Source organism: Pyrgilauda ruficollis, unplaced genomic scaffold, assembly GCF_017590135.1.
Source record: "Pyrgilauda ruficollis isolate IOZ18807 unplaced genomic scaffold, ASM1759013v1 scaffold12, whole genome shotgun sequence".
NCBI classification, from domain to species: domain Eukaryota; kingdom Metazoa; phylum Chordata; class Aves; order Passeriformes; family Passeridae; genus Pyrgilauda; species Pyrgilauda ruficollis.
In genome coordinates, this window is record NW_024510321.1 from 11,431,482 (window position 1) to 11,453,159 (window position 21,678).

General features: G+C 37.5%; 1 protein-coding gene across 14 annotated transcripts in view; it reads left to right on the plus strand.

The window, feature by feature from the left end:
- PARD3 (par-3 family cell polarity regulator) overlaps positions 1-21,678 on the plus strand; it is a 444,410-nt gene that overhangs the window by 252,588 nt on the left and 170,144 nt on the right. For 10 of the 14 annotated variants that reach the window (XM_041487469.1, XM_041487512.1, XM_041487496.1 and 7 more), the window contains 4 exons: positions 27-155; positions 3,987-4,025; positions 16,649-16,837; positions 17,309-17,479. In XM_041487469.1, the coding sequence (XP_041343403.1) occupies positions 27-155; positions 3,987-4,025; positions 16,649-16,837; positions 17,309-17,479 (528 nt within the window). The remainder of the gene's footprint in view (positions 1-26; positions 156-3,986; positions 4,026-16,648; positions 16,838-17,308; positions 17,480-21,678) is intronic. The other 4 variants (XM_041487487.1, XM_041487574.1, XM_041487538.1 and 1 more) reach the window with 1 other exon arrangement.

Here is a 21,678-nt window from a genome sequence, read left to right on the forward strand (position 1 = left end):
GATGTCTAATATTTCCTTTGTTACAGGTAAATGGAGTTGATTTAACAGGCAAAACTCAAGAAGAAGTTGTGTCCTTGCTGCGAAGTACCAAGATGGGAGGAAGCGTTGCCCTTTTGATTTTTCGACAGGAAGAAACATTCCATCCAAGGGAACTGGTGCGTAAAATAGAGAGCAGCTAAGAGATTTAGATGAGTATGAGCAAATGATTTGATCTTGTCTCCTCTAAGTAAACATGCAGGGCCAGGACTGAATATAAGAAAAAGGAAAAAAGCCATTTTGCTTTATTTAGAACCTTTTACTTGCGTGTTTTTTATTTTCTTCAAGATCTGCTGTTAGAATTAAATATTTGTTGAGAATGTATAAGTGAGAGCTTTATTTTGAGTGAAAATGTATCTTATAGGAGAAGCTATTGCATAGACTTTATTTGGATGCATGCAGACAAGTAGATTATTTCATATCTTTCATAAGGACAAATCTATGTTTGAAATCCTGCCATTTGTCCCAATACCTGCTCACTAATATGTTCTCAAACATATAGTATTATGCCAAAATAGGATATGTAAATACCTTTCTATCAAAAAGTGGAAAATATAAGAAATAGTAGCCTTTTTTGAATATAAATGCAATCTCTGTGGAATGGAAACCCTGCAGTTATTAATTTAGCAGGGCAATTCAGAAGATGTTTCTAAGAAATTTACATTAAATAGGAATAAAATGATGTTTCATACTGTACCTGCTCTACTTGCATAGTGTATACTGATATTTCTCTGATAATTACTCAAGATAGCTTCTGTTATGAAAAGGTAGACTTTGAATGGTAGCAGTCTCACTTTGTTCTGTACTCAATTAAACTGCTGAAGTTATTTATTATTTGTATTATTGTAGCTATATACAACTCTAAAATAACTTACTTGGCTGCATTATTGTGAGAAGATAGACAAATATAAGTATGATGAATTAATAACTTCATTTTTCTATTGGGTTTGTGTTATTTTGAATGCAAAGAAAATGAATTTTTATTTAGCCATTTCAAGATACTAAACATTAGCCTTTTACTTTTCAAAACTGCCATTAAACCTAGGAAGTCAAAGTGGCAGGGAAGGTTGCAAATGAACCAAGTTTTACCTTAAAATTCTTGGAACATGCCTTCAGCTGCTGAAGTGAAAGCTGTCATAAAGTGAAGAGAAATAAACATTTGAAATCCTATTGCACCCTACTTTATCACTGTAACAGTGAAAGCAATCTGTTTATAAGTTCCTGTGGTACAATTCTCATGGCACTGCTATCTTTCATAAAGGTGAATGAAAATGCTTTTTGAGATTTCTAAATAAACATAGAAATAAGAAAATGTCTTAATTTTGTGTATATTATTTCTGTGGTAAAATGAGGAAGTTTTGACATATAACTTGACATGAGATGTTGTTTAAATAACTGTAAACAAATATATGGTGTAAGTAATGCAGAGATTTAATAGCAAAATATTATCTAGTTTTAAAATAACAGCAAGTCAGTCCCTTTGAAGGAGTCCAAGCTCAGCAGCCTCCCTGCTGTGGCTCAGGCAGCACTCTCAACTACTTTGGCAAAGTCCAGTGTAGGGAAGCCAGACCTTGCTGTGGCTATGTCAGGTAGCAGGTGGGCTTTGCACTGATCAGATCTGAGCTGGTGTGTTTTTCTGCAGCTCCAGTTGAACAAATGGTGCTGTGAGGATCTGGCAGTACGTGTGTGTGATGATCCTCTGTTGCATAAGGATTTGTTTGTTTGCATTCTGACATGAGGAACTCTTAGGTATGCACTGCTGACTGCTGTCAAAGAGCAGGAGCAGAATTGCTGGGGAAGGTGTTGAACTAAAAGTCATCATAAAGGCTGTTCTTTCTTCTCTGGTAAGAAATAATCCTTAAAAAAATAATAAAGCAAGTCTTTTCAACCAGCTCCTCTCACTGACTTTTACTGGCTTACTGAAAAAAAAAAACCAAAACAAATAAAAAACCCAACCAAATGAACAAAAAATACAAGAAAAAAAGAAAGAACATTAATTTTGATGTAGGGAGGAGAATGAGCTGAAATCATGTCCATTCATCTTTTTCCCACACTGACCTTCTCTGGCCACTGAGGAACAATTTGTCTTTGCATCCTTCCCCTATTTCTCTCATATTTTCTACATTTGTGTGCTTTAAAATATTAACTGAATGAGATGTGTCTCAGAAACCATATGTAGAAAATCATATTATTTGATGTTATCCATCTTATTAAGGGCAGGACTTGCTTACTGAGAATGCTCAGTATTAAAACCTTTTTATATTTGTCAACGTTTGTATAGATAGTTACCCAAATTAGATTTTATGTTTTATGTTTTGGGTTATGGCTTGAATGACTTTTGAAAAGAAAAATTAAACATCTCAGGGTTTCATTTTAAGTAAAATGAAGATAATAAATTTTAGGAAAGTTAAGGAATTTTAACATTGCTGTTATTATGAAAATGTGTAATTTTAGCTAAAACTTAGAGGATTGTTAAGCTGAGCCTGTTTAGGTTGGTATGGGATCTCTGAAACTTGTGTGGGTCAGGTCAGGATCATGTGTGTGTGATGATCCAGTGCAGCAGGGCATGATAAAAGTGAGGAAAATGTGAAAGAAGGGAATAAAATCAAGTTGGCAGAAGTCAGCTTTTGTAATTAGTGAGATCTGGAAGAATGGCCATGTTTCTCCAGAATACTGGGCATTTTATTCCTTCCACAGTTACCTAATGTCAGATAGGTAATGTATTAGGGCTTGTCCACACAGACACGAGCTAGAGACACATCATCTCTTAGCAGCCTTCCCTCCCTGCCACCTCTTTTTACAAAAGGGCCGAGGATTATTCTGGTTAAGTAGAGCTCCTGGAGCTCTGTGGTTGCCTCACATAACTTGTGAAAAATTTGCTTAGAGCTGCTACTGACTGAATCCTCTGAAGGATTGACTTAGGTTATTTAGCTTTTGAGCTGTATTCTCAGTGCCAGCAGACACTGGCTGGCAGCATTAGTCTCCAGTTACCCTAGAATTAATATGCCCATTGGTACATGTGGGACCTTTACATTTTCCTTGCAGTTGTCTTCATTTCTTTTCTCTGGTTGTTGGCTTCAGATTGAAGTTTACTGGATGTTTGTGTTACTGCTTTGCCGCTACATTTTTGTGCTTTATTGTTTGATTCTCCTGCAAAACAGCCTAAAGCAAAAATTTCCAGTAAACCCTAGCATTTCATTAGGCCCCAGCAGGATGGAAAGAATGGTTAGCCCAAAAGTGATCAGCCAGCCAGCATTAAGGTGTCTCCTGAGTTCTCAAATGGGTTTTAATATAGGTGGGTGTGGGCTTGGAAGAGCCATAGTTCCTTATATGTTTCCAGAATTGTTGTGGGATGCATTTTCCAATGATGTGTGTTTGTCTTATGTGCCTGAGACACAGGTGAGGAATGCAAAGTACAGAGGGTCCCTTCTCTGGTGAACTGAATGCATCCTCCTGGCCTAGGATATGCAGAGTTGCAGCTCTAGTTCATCCAAATATGCTCAAAAGGGGAATTCCTTGCTAATGAGAGTGGATTTTTTAAAAAATAAGTACTAGTTTAAAATATTTGGAAGGGTTCATCTGGACTGCTGAGGTCATTCTCTGAAAATTCAAAGTAAGAAGGGAAAAGCCAGTGGGGAGCTTCCCTGAATGAGAACATTCCACTGGCCAATAAATGGTGCAGGTAGTTGTGGTTCTTCCTTGGCCAGACAGTCACCACCCTCACGGCCAGGCAGAGTCAGGTGCATGTACCATAAGGACCCTGGAATTATTTCTGTTCGCTTCTCATGTAGTGGTTGTTTAGACAAATTTCTTTGGGGGTGTGATGAACACCCTTCATTTTTTTTTTACCACTTCACTTCAGAATTAGAGCTCTTTGTTTGTCCCCTTGCTGTTAGATAGTATGTGTCATATGTAGTTGTGTTCTTATTTATTTTTTTTACTTCCTTTAGAATGCAGAACAAAGCCAGTCACAAATTCCAAAGGAAACGGTAAGAGCTTTGTCTTTTCCATACTGGAAGACTCCCAAATGTTTTTAAATTGATATGGCACTTCTCCATCAAAGTTTTACAGATCCTTCTTTCACCTTATATGCTGTAGATGGCTCTCTGTAGCTTTACATTTTAAATGCATTTTTAATGTAATTTCAAATACTGTTTGAAAATGATACACAATTCTCTTACTGCATATGCTCAAGTGCTATTTGAAATTGCATCTCTTATATACAGCCAAAGGCTGAAAGTTAAATGATAAGAGTAGACTTTAGCTTGGGTTACATATTGAAGCGAATTGTTTAAATCATGATTATATGACAGAAATCTGAGATACAAACACAGAAATTAGTCAACTAGGATTTAAGTCTTAATTGTATCCTCATAGCAAACCATTGTTAGCTATTTTTAAGAAAGTCTATGGAAGTAGTATTAAGTTTAACCTTTTGAGGGCTGCACCAGGTCTGTGTGTGATATTCCAGTGAGGCTCTAGATTGAGGATGTGTAATGTTAATATATCTCATTTTAGTCGGTGGAACATGATCAGTCCTATATAAAATATACTAATACATCTAACAAGTTTGTCTAAAATAAGAGGTGTACTTTAGGAAATACCAACACAGAATCTAACAATAATATATTACCTTAAAGATATACTGGATCTTAGTTAAAAACATACTTCAAAAACTCAATTCAGTTAGGTATCTGTTTTAAAATTAAATAATAAATTAGGTTATGGAGACATTCAGAAGATTCATGTTGGGATTTGAAATTAGTTAGGCTGCTGAAAAACAAAAAAGAACTTGTCTAGATAATTCAGAATGTCTTACCAGCAATGGCAAGATTGTGTCTGGAATAAAAAGAAAGTCAGGACTAGGTAAAATACAAAAGAGCCAACTCAGTGAGGCAATCAAGGGTATGTTGGTTGATACTATTAATTTTTCAGGCCAATGGAATGTAACTGTAAAAACGGGAATTTGAGCTAAATATTGGCAATATTCACTTCTATCCTTCTGCTTTTAGTGTCCTTCTCTCTGAAAATCATCTGCTTAAGGACTCTGCAAAGCTGTGGGTGTATCACTGTTTCAGACATGCCTTGCAATATCTCTTTACTGCATCTCATTAGAGGATGTATGTTTTTATCTTGATAGTTTCTTACCACGTACTGCTGATATGTAAGGAGATCAAAGATCAAAGCCCAGGATAGTATTTCCATCTGTAATTGAATACCATTGAGAATCGAATACCATAATTTGTGGGTGCAGCCTTATAAAAGTATCCTGGTTTTAGGAGTTGAAATTCCACCCTGAAAGCTCATTAAGATAAAGCAGATTGCCTACAAGGTGTTTATAGAAATCAGTTGCTCATCTGTTGCAAAGTTAATGTTTTGTAGCAAATTCCTTGGTGAAACCCCTTCTTTGGCATTCTTGGAACCAACACTCTAACATCTTCTAAGGAAAGAGCAAAATAAAATAGGTATCTCCCATTTGTTTTCTTCAGATGTGGGGTAAAAAATGCTTGTTAATCAGGAAATTATGCAGGAGGGACAGGGAGTGTATGAATAGCTATGGATTTCTGGAAAAAAAGAAAAAAAGCTAGAAAGCCCTAGCAAGCCTTGAAAATATGGAAGTGAATTGGAAAACATATGAAGACTGAGTAACATATGCTTACTGAGGGAATGAAGCTAGAAACCTGATCAATACAAAAAAATTTGCCTAATGTCTTGGGTTTTTCATTCTTTATGCATTGGGATTTTTTGTTATTTATTTAAAGGCTCAGAACAACAGTGATTGATACTAGGAACACGAGGTGTCTTTATATTTACTGACTCCAGTATGTGAATAAAAAAGGGACTAAATGTGAAAGGTTTTGGTGGGTATTTGTAATGCACAATGCTTTTGCACTTATATCCCTTGTTCCAATCTACTTAGCTTTGGATAAGTGTGATACTTCTATTTTGCAGACCTAATTTTCCTGAGCTGCACATTAATAATACAGTCACACACTCTTTATTATTATTTTGAAAGTATTTCTCTTTGCTTTCCTTTATTCTCCTTGGTTCTGCTTCAATACCTATTTATTTCTCCTCTGTCTACTTTTCAGGTCTTTGAGATTTCTAATCTCACAATTTATTTCTGTGCCTACTCTGATCTTTGTGCTGTTAGTAGTGAGGTTTTAGTCTCCAAGTGTCAAGGACTTGATAGTCAAAAGCAAAGCAAAAAAAACAACAAAACCAACAAAAGAGTATGATGAAGGCAGTGAAGCTACAGAAATGAGAGAGGTGGAATGCAAGTCTGTTTTTCATTTAAAGGCAAAATGGTTGTGGGGGTTTTTTTTGTTGTTGTTTTTATGTCTTTGTGGAGAAATAGAAGGAAAATGCACCTTTGAAATTTAAAAAAATAAAAGATGAAAAAAAAACTCCCTTGAAAGTAGAAAGCCTGAAATAAAATCGCAAAATATCAAGCCTAACTTACCGTTCTTTACTCAGGGGTTACCTTCATGTAGCTGTTACTTTGAAATGGTTTGCATGAATATTGTGGCACTTGGATGCAGTAGTTAGTCCTCAGAGAGGTAATAAAAGAAAATCTTGAAGGTAATCTTTTTTCCTAATTTGTGGCCTGAAATCCTTGACAGAGTTATTCCTTACAACCCATATAAGAAAGCATATGAATTCAGTTTATTTGTACACCATCACAGAATACAGATTCTCAATCTTAAACTTCCTCATAAGAAGATTTTGTAATTTGAGAGGCTCACACAATTTAAGCTCTGCTTTCCAGTTTTACATAAGAAATGCAAAATGCTGATGCAGCTTCAGCTTCTGTCCATTAGCTGTACGCTGGTGGAAACAGGACTGGTGTTTTTACTTTCTCCTTTGCTTATGAGCAGAGCCATTGCTCTGCTTTCTCATGAAATGAGGAAATCTCTTGTATCTTGGTTGAAAGGTTGTTTCACCCAGCCACGAGTTTGTACCATTTGTATAGCTGATGACAGTATGGAACAGATGCACCTATTGCCAAACAGGGTGATTATTTGGAATGCAGGAGATTGCCTGTAATATGAAAAAAATAATAATTTATCATTATTACATTTCTGTTTCTAAGTATAATTATCTTAATCCTGTTACAGTGCATTGAAATGAACTGTTAATTATGCTATGTAAAACATCTGCCAATTAATTTTTCCTCATATTCTTTGAAGGTTGATAGTGTTTCAGTAATATTTTGCTTTTACAATTGTCATTGACTCTTAGTTTTCTGAATTCAAAATCACCAATTTAACTTTCCTGTTAAGCATAATGCTAGAAAAATAATAATTATCATATGATTAAGTATTTTCTAAGGAGTGTTATCTATTGATAAGAAGAGATTCAGAGTTAGAATTCAGGATTTCATTTCATGATTGTTGCACTCAGCAGCATGGAAAAGCTTCAGTTTTCTGTTCTCATTTATTTTTGTGTCAAATTGCTGTAAGTGAGCAGAATGTTATGAATTTAAGTGAGTAGGATTCGTAACAGTGACATAACAAGAGTGGTTGGTGTGTTGGAACAATATAGAAATGATTAGCAGCACTGATAGAAATTGCAAATGGGATTGATTCTTATTTTCTTCTGAAATCAACATTTGATATTCCAGTTATTAACTAAATTTCATGTTGATCACTATGTTTTTTCACATGCACTTGCTGTTCTTGCCATATTCTGTGTGTGATTCTGAGTAAATTAGCTAGCTACCCTTTTTATGCAAGAATTCATTGCCTGTAGGAAAGGGGTGATGCTGGTCAGAGGCATTTGTAGGAACTAATGAATAGTTACTTTTGTATGCTTTTTGTTCCTAAGTTTTCATATTGTGAGTATGAGAGTCAATACTAGCAAATGCCTAGAAATACATTATTTGTATTGATTATTAGATAGAAAATTGTTGTGGAGAAATAGCACAGTCAGTGTTGAGCTGTAAGAGCATGTATTCTAAGTGCATGTGTGTTTGTCTTTTGCCCAGAAGCTGTTTGTATTGCTTCAAGATACCAATCACTATTGGGGATGCATCCAGAGATGCTTTTTACAAGCTGTAATAATTTCCCACCACTTCTATTTAGCACCTATATAGAACTTCAGCTTGGTGATCCCAATGTCTGAACACTGAGCCAAGATCATAGATGGACTAATGTCAGACTATACCACCAGCAGTGCTGTTATCAATAGGTACAGAATGATTTTATTGAAAGAGGATATGTCTGACTGATGACTAAGCTGACGCTGTTATTTCCTCCATGGTGCTTAGGAATGCTGCAGATACATTTTTGTACCTTTTTATCTTCTACTGGTGTGAGGCACCAGGGTGATTACAATGTTTTAAAAGCATTCTTACTGCAATTTTGAGTGGTTTCAGCTAATAATTTTAATCAAGTTTTAGATCACTGCCCATATGAAAGAAATAGGTAGTGAATGTGTGATTTCTGCAATGTACTGTTGTGGTTTCAGTCTTTTACCACAGGAGATACTCTAGTATTAACTAGCATGTTCTGGGCACATTTATGACTCGAGATAAGGCATTAACTCCTAGTGAATAATTAATATAACAGTTAAGTGGCTGTGGTCATGAATGCTTTTTGACCAGTCTGAATTTCCTGGAATGTTCAGAGATAAGCTACATAAACTTCTGCATAATGCAGTGCTTAGAACTGACCCTCAGACTCAGTTTTGACTGTTAGCAGCTGGTGATTTACCTGGGATGTGGTGTGGCACATTTAAACTGGCTTTGTGCAGCACCACAGGGCAGCTGTGGCTGCCTTCTGAGCACTGGCATTGAAGACACTTGCTGAAAATTTCCCAGTTTCATCTAAGACAACATATGTGTCCCTCCAAGGTGACAGGGTTGTCTTAGTGTCCCCATTGCGGAGTCAGCCAGAAGCCACACCCATGTGTACAAACTTGTTGATTTGGAGCAAACTTTGTTTTACTGCCTCATTGCCTTTAGACTCTTGGTATTGATTCTCCCTTGATATTAAATGAAGGGAAAATAGAGAGATGAAATGGTTTGCCATGGTTGCCTGAAAGTTTGCAGCAGAAATAGGAGTGAGACATAGATCCCTCTGAGGTGATCCATACTGGCATTACTTCATGGGGAATGTGTTTCCTGCCATGGATTTATACAAAGGCATTATTTCTTTTTCAACTTGTTTTTCCTGTCTGTCTTTTCCAGACACTATCTCTTTCTTTAGTCTTTCACGTCTTGTAAATCCGATAGGCCAGTGAGAGAAGTATAAGGATTTTTAGGGAGCTCTGTCATTCGTGTGTTGGGCATTGAAGTTTTTCTTGAAGAAGGGATAGTGTAGAGAGCTGTAGCTTTATAGGCTTCTTTGGCAGAACAGACACCTACTGTGTACCTAATCCCTTGGTTTTCACTTCTCTAGGATAAGCAAAGTGTAAAGAAACGGGGTTAGCATTACAATCACGTTTTTGTTTCATGACATACAGTAGGAACACGAAGTTTGAATAGAACAGCGTATGTTGTATAAAGTACAGTGATTATGGTACCTGTAACAGACTGGTCCCTGTGAGAAGTTCTGAGATTAAGAACCAACAGAATGTTATTTTAATGGTGTGATCAATTTTTGAAATGTGGAATCTCATTGATTAAACCAGTTTCTATGACAGCCCAGATCAGAGTGTTGGCATTAGGGAGAGTAATGTAAGCAGAGACAAGCAATGGACTTGTTATAGGGAGAAGTAACAAACATGTGGATGTACTTAAACATGGGCTTTTGCAGAGCTTTGATTTCCATTCTAAATGAAAATCACATGCAAGAATTTTTGTGCTTTAGAAAAGCATTTAATTTTTTCCTAAATCTTATCTTAATCCATCCAAACCTTTAAACTGAAGTTATTTTTGCATGTGGAACATCTTTTTTGGTATTAAATTAAATACTTAAAATGGACATAACAGGAAATGCAGTGGGGCTGTTTTACAGTACTTTCATGAGCTAGTATTTTTGCCTATAAATACTTACCAAAGTTAATCCACGTCTAATACACAAAAAAATCTTCCTTGATGGGATTAAGATTAAAGCAGAACACATTTCCCATAAAATCTCAGAATTCAAATCTAGTTTTTGATATTTAGCAGCTGCTGTTTGATTTGAATGAATGCAATCTTAGCCAGATGTGACATATTAACTTTGCTAATATGAATAATGAGTCTCTGTATATGAGCAAATAAGATTCATTAGTGTTTATCTAACATATGACAGATATTAAAATTCTTAGTCTAGGAAGAGATAGAAAAAGAAAGCAAGAATCAGAATTCTGATTGTTTAGTTGGCTTAAGCCCTGTATCATTTTATAACCAGGGAAGTAGACACTTCAGGTCCTCAAAACCTATAATGCAACACAACTGTTTGATTAAAAAAAAAAATAGGCCTTGTATTTCAGGAGAAAACTGGGTTGGAGTGTGAATGCCACTACTGGATCAGTAGGCAGGATTTTCTCTGCTGATGGAGTTGCTCTAGTTATATTTTTCTTTAATGCCCACCCATGGTGGGATGCACCAGCTCTCAGTTACTCCTCCCAAGGAGGTCCCTCAGCTGTTGTTGGGGAGGTGTGTGTCAGGCCACCTACATTGCTCTGTTTTCAGTACCTCCAGCAGTAATACATTACATTTTTAGAAGTACTAAACATCACCCCCACAAAACAGTTATTGACCAAAGAAGTTGTTCTGTTTCCTTAGAGCTGTTTGTTTCATGCGTTCTACGTTTGTATATGTGATGGCATAGGATGAGAGTGTCATCATTTTTTTGTGTACCCCAGTTTAGAGGGTGGTCTAATAAAACAGCAGTGTCATCCACTCAGCTTGAAGGACAAAACAGTTTGAGTCACCCCTGATGTTAAGAATGTCTTTGCACAACAGCTAAGTGAAATCTTCTCTCTTGCATATATCTGCTGCATTCTATTATAATACAGAGATAAGTTATATTGGTATCCCAAACTATAGAGCTTATGATTCCTTAGTATTGTGGGTATCTTATCAGAAATAATTAAATAATGGATGCTGTATTAAAACCTTCCAAAGACTGAAAATATCTTGGAAAAAGCTGTTGTGTTAGGTTGGAATTCCTTGTTATTGGAACCCAATGACTAAAATTTGGATTATGAAATTTCCAGTAGTTTTACAACCTACACTTCCTAGAGAGCTCTCACATCCACCAAACTCATCTTTTGAGAATTTTGGCTTTTCAGTCTGGGTGAATTGTAAAGAGAGAACACACATTTGTGAGACAAAAGGTTGATAGTTTAAAACAGTATTTAAACAGTGGCAAACAGGGCTGAAATGTTAGAAGGCTGCCCATACAGAACTTGAGACAGGTAAATTGAAGAGTGAATGGGGTCACTCAAGTTGTTAGGTAGTGTTTGTGCTATAGTTAATTAATCATGTAAATGTCATGGTTGTGGTGTATATATGTATGCATATATAAGGGTGTGTTTTATGTGTACATGCATATATATGTGTGCATTCACAAGCCTTGTAAAAGTTTTCATGCACATGTCTTCATATATATAACTGGAGATGCAGAGCTTTAGTGACTGCTCTGTGAAAGGGAACAGGAGCACATTTTTGTACACATAGTCACGAAGTAACCCGCAGACAAGTTTCAGTGACTGAATAACTGCTGAGAAGGCAGCAGGTCTAAGCTTGCAAGAGAATGAACTTCACTGGAGAGAATGCTGCCAGACTTGTAGCAGCAGCGAGTCACTCAGGAAACCTGTCCTAGCTTGACTGAAAATTGCTTCCCCCGTTAGGTGGGAGGAAGGTTTTCTTTGCTGTTCAGTTTCTGTTTTTACCCATCTCATGCTGCTTTCTCACCAGCTGAGCCCTGATGAGGTCCTGCAAAGGGAGGAAGTCCCAGACAATAGTGTGTAAAACATGAACCCTCAGCTGGTCAAGAGAGGCGATTGTCCCACTCTGCTCCTCACTGGTGTGGCCACACCTTGGAAATTGTGTGAAGTTTTGGGCCCTGCAGGATAAGAAAGTTCTGAAGCTATTAGAAGTGTCCAAATAAGAACCACAACGATGGTGAAGGGCCTTGAGGGGAAGCTGTATGAGGAGCAGCTGAGATCACTTGGTCTGTTCAGCCTGGAGGGGACCTCATTGTGATCTTCAACATCCTTCTGAGGGGAAGAGGAGGGACAGGCACTGATCTCTTCTCTCTAGTGATCTGTGACAGGACCCAAGGGAATGGCCTGAAGTTGTGGCTGGGGAGGTTTAGGCTGGATATCAGAAAAGGTTCTTTGTCCAGAGGGTGGTTGGGCTGGAACAGGCTCCCCAGGGCAGTGGTCACAGCACCAGCCTGACAGAATTCCAGAAGCATTTGGACAATGCTCTCAGGCACAGGATGTGACTCTTGGGGTGACCTGTACAGGGCCAAGACTTGGACTTAACGATCTTTCAGGGTTCCTTCCAACTCAACATATCCTGTAATTCTGTGATAAAAGGATAAAGAGCGCTAGAGGCTGTTACTAGTATGATGAGAAAACTAATGGCTCTCTAACTGTTGAAGTCTATTTTAATGTTGTTTATAAAATTAAATCTGATTTTATGATCAGATCAGAACTTACATAGAAGATAATGTTATGTGGAAGAGAAAAACAATTCTCCCCCTGTTTATCTTATGGCTTTTTTAAATCTCTGTATATATCAAAACACTGCTGTAAGTTTGCTCCAGTCAGGAAGTTTATCTTTAAATTTACAATATATTTATGTTGTATTAAAAAAGTGTAAAACTTATCTCAAATGTTTAGCATAAATTGATGCTAAATATGATTTTGAAGCCAAAAAAGTCACCTACGTATTTTATCACCAATCAAATTTTTATTGTAAATTGCATACTTGAGCAGCTTCATTCATCCAACTGAAGCCATTTCACATGACCTTTTCCTCAGCAGCCTCTGTCTGAACAGAATATTGTTCTGCTGTTAATTGTTTTGGACACAGTGTGTGAAAAATCTTAAGGGAGTTGAATTTTGTTGTTCAGGGTTCACAGTACATAATTTTGCTTGCATGTTTACTGCTGGCCTGTCAAAATATATGACGGAATAAATTTCTCCTACAGATCAACTAATCATGAAAATAGTGTTGAGGTGTTTGATTGACATAGTGAAGCTGTTAATTTAGAGAGTATCAAGATCAAATGGAAGCTACTGCAATTAAGAAGTGACTGTGTTCTCAGCTGAAAATTTTTAATGCTGCATTTTAGATTTTTTGTGCATTTTTATGCTGTCTCATGGACATATTAGGGAATTTCTGTGATTTATTGCATGTAAATACTTAACATTCAACACAATTTTAGTGCAAATTTTACTCTCTATAATAGCTGGTTTTATGTTGATTGGGGAGAGTTGCTGTACATGTAATGTTTCTGTACTCTAAAGGACTTTGGAGAACAAAGGATTCAGCCATTATGAGATTTTGCTGGCGCTTTTTTGTTTTGTTTTCATCTTTACAACTTTGGTTCAAAATATTATAGTAGCAGGCTAAAAATCTTCCTGCTCATTTCTCTGTGACTGGCTCCTTTATGACATGCTTAGAGGTTCATTGTCACTAAATGGTACTGCTCCAAGGTTGGTATTATGAAGTTATATTCAATATATCATACATAGTAAGACTTTCTTTGATACCATGGTGTGGTGCAAATGTTAAATTTGCTACTTTCATATCCATAGCACTTGAAAGTTAATAGTTCAGTTTTTATTGAAAGCCACATTTTTCACGTTTGTTATACTTTTTTTTTTTTTACTTTACATTCAAGCATATGATACTGACAGGCATCACACAGAGTCTGGAAGGCAAAAGGCTTCTTATGTCCCTAAAATTTCAGAAACAGATATGGTGGTAAAGCAAGTGTGCTTAGGTGGGAATAACTATAGATACCCTATGAAGTCCCTAAAGAAATTTAGCCATAGCCTAGTAGTGGTAATTTTCTTCCTTGGGTGAGTTGATCAATTTTCTCATGCTTTCAGTACTTCTGATCCACTGCTGAGGCTGCTGTTTCTCATTTTTTCATGAGCTGATCTGCTCGCTCATGTACAGCTGCTTCAGTGTAGTTTGTTTCAGGTTTTGGCCTCACGTTTCAGCTGCACACTCAGGTGTCTGTAGTCTTATACTGCATTATTTCCTTATTTGAGATTGCAGGAAACAAGCAAGCATAAGCCTCACATTAAAACAGTGCTGAACTGATAATGCAGCTCTTTGGTCGCACTGAAGAGAAGTAGGGTAGAGGCCATTAGCCAAGTCTTTGGGGATGCTTGTGTGGTGCTCACTCCAATTGACCCTTTGTCATATAGAAAGGCACCTGACAGACCTGGGAGAATGCTTTGCCTGAAGTTTTCGTGGATTGTTTGAAGATTAGAAAATACTGGAGGAAGAGGGAAATTGATTCTAAATTTATTTTAACAGTAGTAAACTAAAATTCAGTAAGCATATCTGCTTTCTTGGATAAGCCACACATGCTACCTTGGCTTTATCTCGCTTTTGGCTCACAAGCTTTATTCCTATTACTATTTATTAAGGAATATGAAAGTAATCAGTGTTACAGAAAGTATAAGGTAACATGCATCTGCTTCAGATTGTTTTATTCTGCAGCCATTTGACAAAATGGGGATTCAAATGTACACTGGAGCTAGTGCTTCTGTGAGCCAAGCAGGAAAATTAAAATGGTAATTTCCCCATCATTTGGGAAACATCTTTTAAATAGAGTGTTTTTCGATGGTCACAATACACCTTTCCATTCCTCACAGCTAGCATTGGTCATGCTGTTTTGTGTGGCCAAGAGATGTGTTTGAATAGTGGGATTCACAAGCAAGCCAGCCTAGCTATGGCATGTTGATAGGGAGTATTCAATTTTTTTCGTTGTTTTGGGGGTTTTTTTGGGTTTTTTTGATGAACCACTATGCTTAGTTATAAGCAAAAGGACTCTAGTGCAAAGGGAAGGGCTGGTGAACACATGGAGGTTCACGCTTTTAACAAGTGGGAAAAGATAAAACTCCTGTTTTTCTTCCCTCAGCTGTTGCGGCTCTCTCAGCAGTCTGACTGCCTTCCCATGTGACATTTTTGCACTGCATTTCTAGGTCAATGGTGACACAACTAGCATGCTTGTGCCCAAATTGATCATCTCAGTCTGCTGTACTCCACATGGCTTTCACATCTATCTTTGCCATAGGCTGTGTTTGCATTTCCTCAAGTCTTGAGAAACAGGGACAGCTCAGCAGGCGCACGTTAGCTTCTCATATGTGTTCTCACTCATATGAGTGAGCTTTGCAAATAGATCAGTGATGTGGGAAAAGTATAAAAATCAGTGTCAGAAACAGAGGTGACATGTTGCTAAGATTATGAAAATTTGGCCAGATTAATTCTTCCAGAGAAGAACTGAAGCTGGACATTAGTGTGCACCTTCTGCTGTATGTTCTCTTTCTCCTTCATGTGGGTGAAAAAAAACCCAGCACAGTCGGGTTCACAAGCAGGGAATCATGCCTTTAAGGGCATGACTTTTTTTTGTTAATTGATGAAGTTATAACCAAAGGTGGTTATAACCACTTTGTTAGATTCAAAGGAGGATCAGAAACAAGTGAGCAGCATCTACTGTAAGAGATAGGGCTGGTGAACAGCCTGTCCCTCCCATTCCTCCCTTTGGCAGAAGTCTCTTGGTCATGAGCACTGCTCCTAAGGGCACGGCCACTTTCCTTCCTGGGTGTTGTGCTCATGCTGCTGCCCCATGAGTGTCACTGCTCTGTAGGGACACTGCAAGGCCTCTGGTCCCAGCCTGTTTCCTGAATTTGGCAGGAGGTGAAGCATGAGACCAGTCGCCTGTGCTTGTATGGCTTTTGGGTGCATGGAGAGGTGTCACTGAGCAGCTCCTTCCTGGCACTGTGGCAGGCTTGTGACTGTAATTCAGGGTGCTTAAAAGCTGGGATTTTCTCAGCCAGCCTAAAACTGGGTGTTGAGGACAGCAAAGATCCAGAGAGGTGGGTAAGAGGACAGAGGTGAAGGGCAGAGCTGGGAAAAACAGGAAAATTGGCACTTAGAGCTGGATTTGACAATAAGCCTGGCAACATCAGAGAGATGTGCTTTTGCAGATCTCAGCTGTGTGGTTTTCTGTTTTTTCCTAACACAGATCATTTTAAGTAAAGTGAAGTGAATAAGTAATTTTTGAATTTAATTTTCTTGCACTTAGTTTCTCCCTAAGATTGCAAAGCTCCATAGATGATGATGGCACTTTAAAAATTCTGTAGGTTTGCAAGTAGAAAAATATTTCTGATAAAGCTCTCTTTTGGCTAATGAAATAGCAGCTTACATGTGAGTTAGTATTGATGGCAGATTCAGTAATGACATGTGATGCAATTACTTTACTAGAGAGAGAAGCACTTAGACACAAATTTAAGATATTTCTGAACCTAGGCATCAGCTGGAGGTGATTGAAAATACACTATTTCTGCACATTTCTTCACATAATTACTGTGGAAAATATTGTGGCATTGTAGTAAAAAGCAGAGAGTTTTGAATGCTAATAGCTGTAGGGGGGAGAGAATTCCCAGAGAAATGCTATTCTATAATCCTTGCTGATCTCCCCAACAGAAAGCAGAAGAAGAGGAGCTTGTCCTCACACCTGATGGCACCAGGGAATTCCTCACTTTTGAAGTTCCACTGAATGACTCTGGGTCAGCTGGGCTTGGTGTGAGTGTCAAAGGTAACCGGTCAAAAGAGAACCACGCCGATTTAGGAATCTTCGTCAAGTCCATTATTAACGGTGGAGCAGCGTCCAAGGTAAGAGGGAATATCTGTGTACTTTGGTCTTCCTTGGTTTTCCATAGTAAATTATTTTGAAAATATCCATAGATCGAAGAAGAATGAGTTCTCTAGTGTTCACCAATTATACCATCAGAGGTAACATTTCGATTTCTACTCACATGTTTGCATGTCCCAGGATTTAAGCAGCCCTAACAGGTTCAGGAAGGAGCGAGCCATCTCTGGTACAGTTCCATTAGTATGCTGTTTGAGCAAACAGATTATGATAATAGCTTTCAGTGCACATCTGTAATTGGAATAGACATTTCCTATAGTGGCTGTAAGGGAAGCTATTATTGCAGTGTTCATTTCGCCATAAACCCTTAGGACTAAGTATAGTTGGTTGAATATTTTTCTTTTGATTTGGTTTTTTTTTTTTAATTCTCTCCAGTAGACAAAGCTTCTTTTGTGTGTGTTTTATGTAACTATCTATAATTTTTACTTTTCCAGGATGGCAGGCTTCGAGTGAATGATCAACTAATAGCAGTTAATGGAGAATCATTATTGGGCAAAACAAATCAAGATGCTATGGAAACCTTAAGGAGGTCCATGTCCACTGAAGGAAACAAACGAGGAATGATTCAGCTTATTGTGGCGAGGCGAATAAGTAAATGCAATGAGGTAATAAGCTTTTGATATTGGGATTGGCAATTTTCACTTCTGAGGTATTTTGTGTTTACAGGAGATGTCATGTTTCCTCTGGGACTTGAAAAATAATATCTGAGAAGCTAAAGAAAGAGAGAACTACAGAATTATCTGAATTTCAGTGTTAGACATGCTAACGTTATTACTGATCAATAAAGTTTTTCTTTCAAGTATTTTTGTCAATGAAAAACAGGAAACACTGAATAAAACAATATTGATTTTGTAATTGGATCTCACTGTTTACGTGATTTTTGTTCAGCGGAGTTTTTTTATGGAGGTCTGTTAGATCTTTCATTTATAGACTTTGTGTTAACTGACTTGTTTCTTTGTCACTTCCAATTTTTTAAATTAAGCGTAGAGCTCTTATATTTCATTAATATATTTTATCTAAACAAAAGTTTCATGTATAGATTCTACAAAACTGTCTTGGCCTTAATTGTAGGGGAGGTTGAACTGCTGAATTCAGGGTGAATCATCATTCTTCTGATGATTTGCAACTTTAGTCTTCTCTAGTACAATATTAATGTGTTGATGTTTTGAAATACATTAATGATTTCTAATAGTTTATCTTGTATTTAATGTAAGTAATCCTATATACTAGGAATATATGGACATATGATGAGAAGGACTGTAGATGTTGGGGAGGACTGAATTGGACTTCAGAACAAATTGGAGAAAGGACTGAGTTAAATAGGATACAGCTGAATGGCGTGTCAGAAAAGCATCTCTTCTTTAGAAATCTAAAAGTAAATTCTTTCATTCTTGCTAATATAGTAAGGTCTTATCAGGAGTGTTATTTCTTGATCATCATGCTTCAAAAACGATGTGCACAAATTGGTTTAGTATCACTGCTCCTGCCTAAGGGAAAAAAAGAATGGTTTAGTTTTTAATGCATAAATCTAACCTTCAGAAAAAATCACTCCATAGTGTATTATAAAATCATGTCTGAAAAAGACAGTAGGCTTTTTGAAAGTGTTAAGCTCCTCTTGCTTAACTGCTTATACAAAGTTTTTGTATGCAGGCATGTTTATATTTGCACACTGCTAGAAAGCCAGCTTGGATGCACAGCGTCTTGCTTAGTGTTGAAGGAATTCTGACCTTTGTGTATGTGGTGATGTCCTTATCTAGGCCTAATTCAAACTGTCCTTTGGAGACTGTTCCTTATTTTTACCCAATTTCCAATTTGTAGGTGCTACTATATGTTACTACATAAAAAGAGTCAAATATTTTAGACTATTTCTGTGTTTAGTGGTTTGGGTTTTTTTCCTAAAAGGATGTAGAAGATGATCCCTTTTCTCCTAGTGAAAGTCTTCTTGACTGAATTAATCCAGACAGTGTTTGTAAACACAAGGGAGGTAATCCAGCAGTGATGAAACAAAGACATTTCTCCTTGAATCCAGCAGAATTTTTACTCATTCAAGAGTAGCTTGGTCCCCTATATCTGCTTTACATTTAGTACGATTTATTTTGCAGAGATCAGGTGCCAAAAACAGCACAGCTGACTGCAGTATATGTCCTTCAGGATAAAAGAACTGATCATGGAAACAGATTTAGATACACTGAAATGTACCTGCACAAGGGCAGGATATGCTCTCTCTTTCTGGGCCTCCTTTACAGTTTTTTGTGCATTTTTCCAACTCCTTAAGAAGCTGGCAAGATGAGCTAGGAAAAAGCATTAGGAAAGCGTTGATATGTCACAATTGCTGTAGTAATCATCTCTACAAAGTAATTTTTGTAAGTAATTTTTCCTAGGAATTACTGCTTTTATCACACTTACCCAAAGGAAATATGATGTCAATACTGTTTGCATATTTTAATATGATGAAAGGATGACTTGCATGGATATAAAGCTGTTTACCTGCTGAGCTGGCAATATGCAAGAAGTCACTTTTCTGGAAGTCTTGCAATTCCCAGACTTCAATGAAATGAAAAGCAAAGAGCTTTTTTTCTTGGTATTTTGCAATTAAACCCTATAGCCTCTTTCAAGAATGTGACCAATTTAAGCTTTAGATATTATTAAGCTGATGTAACACTGATAAGCTGTGATAATGTTATTTCTGAATGTTGCAGGAGTACCATATATGAGTATGGTATTCAGTCAGCTCAGTCCCTCAGTAGTGGGTGTGGAGCTGAGAACTGGCTGGAGACAGCACTGCCTCAGTGGCTGGCCTTGTCTTGGCTATGTTATGTTTAATTTAGCAACACATATTGCTTAGATCTGCTGGTATACAAACTTTCCCCTTGGAACATTCCAGTAACAACCACCAGGAAAGATTTTTAGTGTTAGAACACAAAAGGAAATGACATTTGACTGGCGGCAAATTCAGAAACTTCCAGATTAGATGCAAAAGCATAAAAAAGGGCACACCCTTATCTTAATAACTCCCACCTTTTATCACTGTAGAAGCACAGAATCATTTAGACTAAAGATTATTGACTCCAACCATTAACCCAGCACTGCCAAGTCCACCCCTAAACCATGTTGCCACGTGCCACATCTATACACGTTATGAAGACCTGCAGGGATGGTGACTCAGCCACGTCCATGGGCACCCTGTTCCAAAGCTTGACTATACTTTTAATGAAATATTTTACCTAATATCCAGTCTAAATCTTCCCTGGCACAGCTGGTGACTGTTTCCTCTTGTCCTGTCACTTTTTCCCGGGGAGAAGGGACTAACCCCCGCCTGTCTAAATTCTCCTTTTAGGCAGTTGTAGAGAGCAAAAAGGTCTCTCTCCTTAGCCTTCTCTTTACTCCAGGCTAAACACCCCCAGCTCCTCAGAAAGGGGGTTTACTGGTTTAATGAAATATAAAAAGAAATGTTCAACTTGTGAGAAAGTATTTCTCAGTGTTTTCTATGCTCTTCTCCCTCTTTTTGTTCTTCAAAGGATTCACCATAAAAAACCAGAAGATAAAAATATCCTGTTCAACTGATTTCTTTCCTTTGTTGATTCAGCATCGTATGTGCCCACTTTGTAGACAAAAACATAGCTTTGTTTCTTGTTAGTCTGAACTACAGTTAAGTGGAACTGGTTTGGTATTATTCCCTTTTGTGTGTCACCAAGAACTGTGTTCACTCTGCTCTGTTCCAGTGTGTGATCAGTCCTGTGAGGTCAGGTCTTGGCTGATTCCCTGCCACACCATGGAGCACCCAAAGGTGTCTCAAAAGGGAAATCCATGCAGGGGGTGATAATGCCAATGCAGAAATAATTGTGCTAATCATCTGGATGATAAAAGCAGTTGCTCTCTGGATGATAAAAAAAAAAAAAAATCCCACAACAAAATTACAGCAAAAAAACCAAAAAAACCCCAAGTCTTTTTTTCCCCTGTCTTCAAGTCCAGCAATTGTTTTGCATTTGCAAAGTCGAACTGACTTCCTTTTAGATAGACTACAGAGTCTGCTTCTTTCTTTGGTAAAATTGAGTTTGAATTGGATTTTTAAGGCAGTTAGTGGCATGAAACTGTTCTTTTGGTTTCAATGCCAATTTTCGTAATCAGTCCTCAGAATTGCTGAGGAGGGGAATTAATTTTGCAGCATGATTCTGCAGATTGTTGTTTCTGCATGTTTCAATTTAGACTAGGAGTTTTGTGTACTTTCTGTATTTTGTTTGCTGTCTAGAAGTGAGTGACAGAACCTCTGTTGTCCTGGGTTGAGGGAAGCAGAACAGTTGCTTCTGATCTGCTGCAGAGGCACTGTCTTTGTCAGAGAGTTTTCTTTGTCTTCTTGAACATGAAACAGTTTCAAAACTTGGTGAAGTGACCTCGGATACTCCTTTCCCATGCCATCATTATTCTCAAACAGCTTCACAAGTTCTCATGTTGCAAACTAAGCCTTCAGAGCAATTGTAGTAACAATGAAAATGTACATAAACACCATAAGAGTATTATCTTGACTTCAGAGAGGCAGGGAGGAGATAATTTATATCATCAGCCCTTCCATAACTGTAGAGTCAAAAGAGACCACAAACTTCCCAGAAGGTAAAAAGAGATTTTGTGCTGCTGTGGTTTTGCTGAAGATTTGCCTGTAGGAAGAATTTTCATTGACTCACCAGAAGATAGTGTGTAATCCATCTAGGTTTTCAAGTGAATTGTCTTGTAGTAAATATTGATATAAGCATGGAGTGTTAGCTATGAATGAACTCTAAGCCAAAGCTGTGCATCTGAGTTTTTCTCC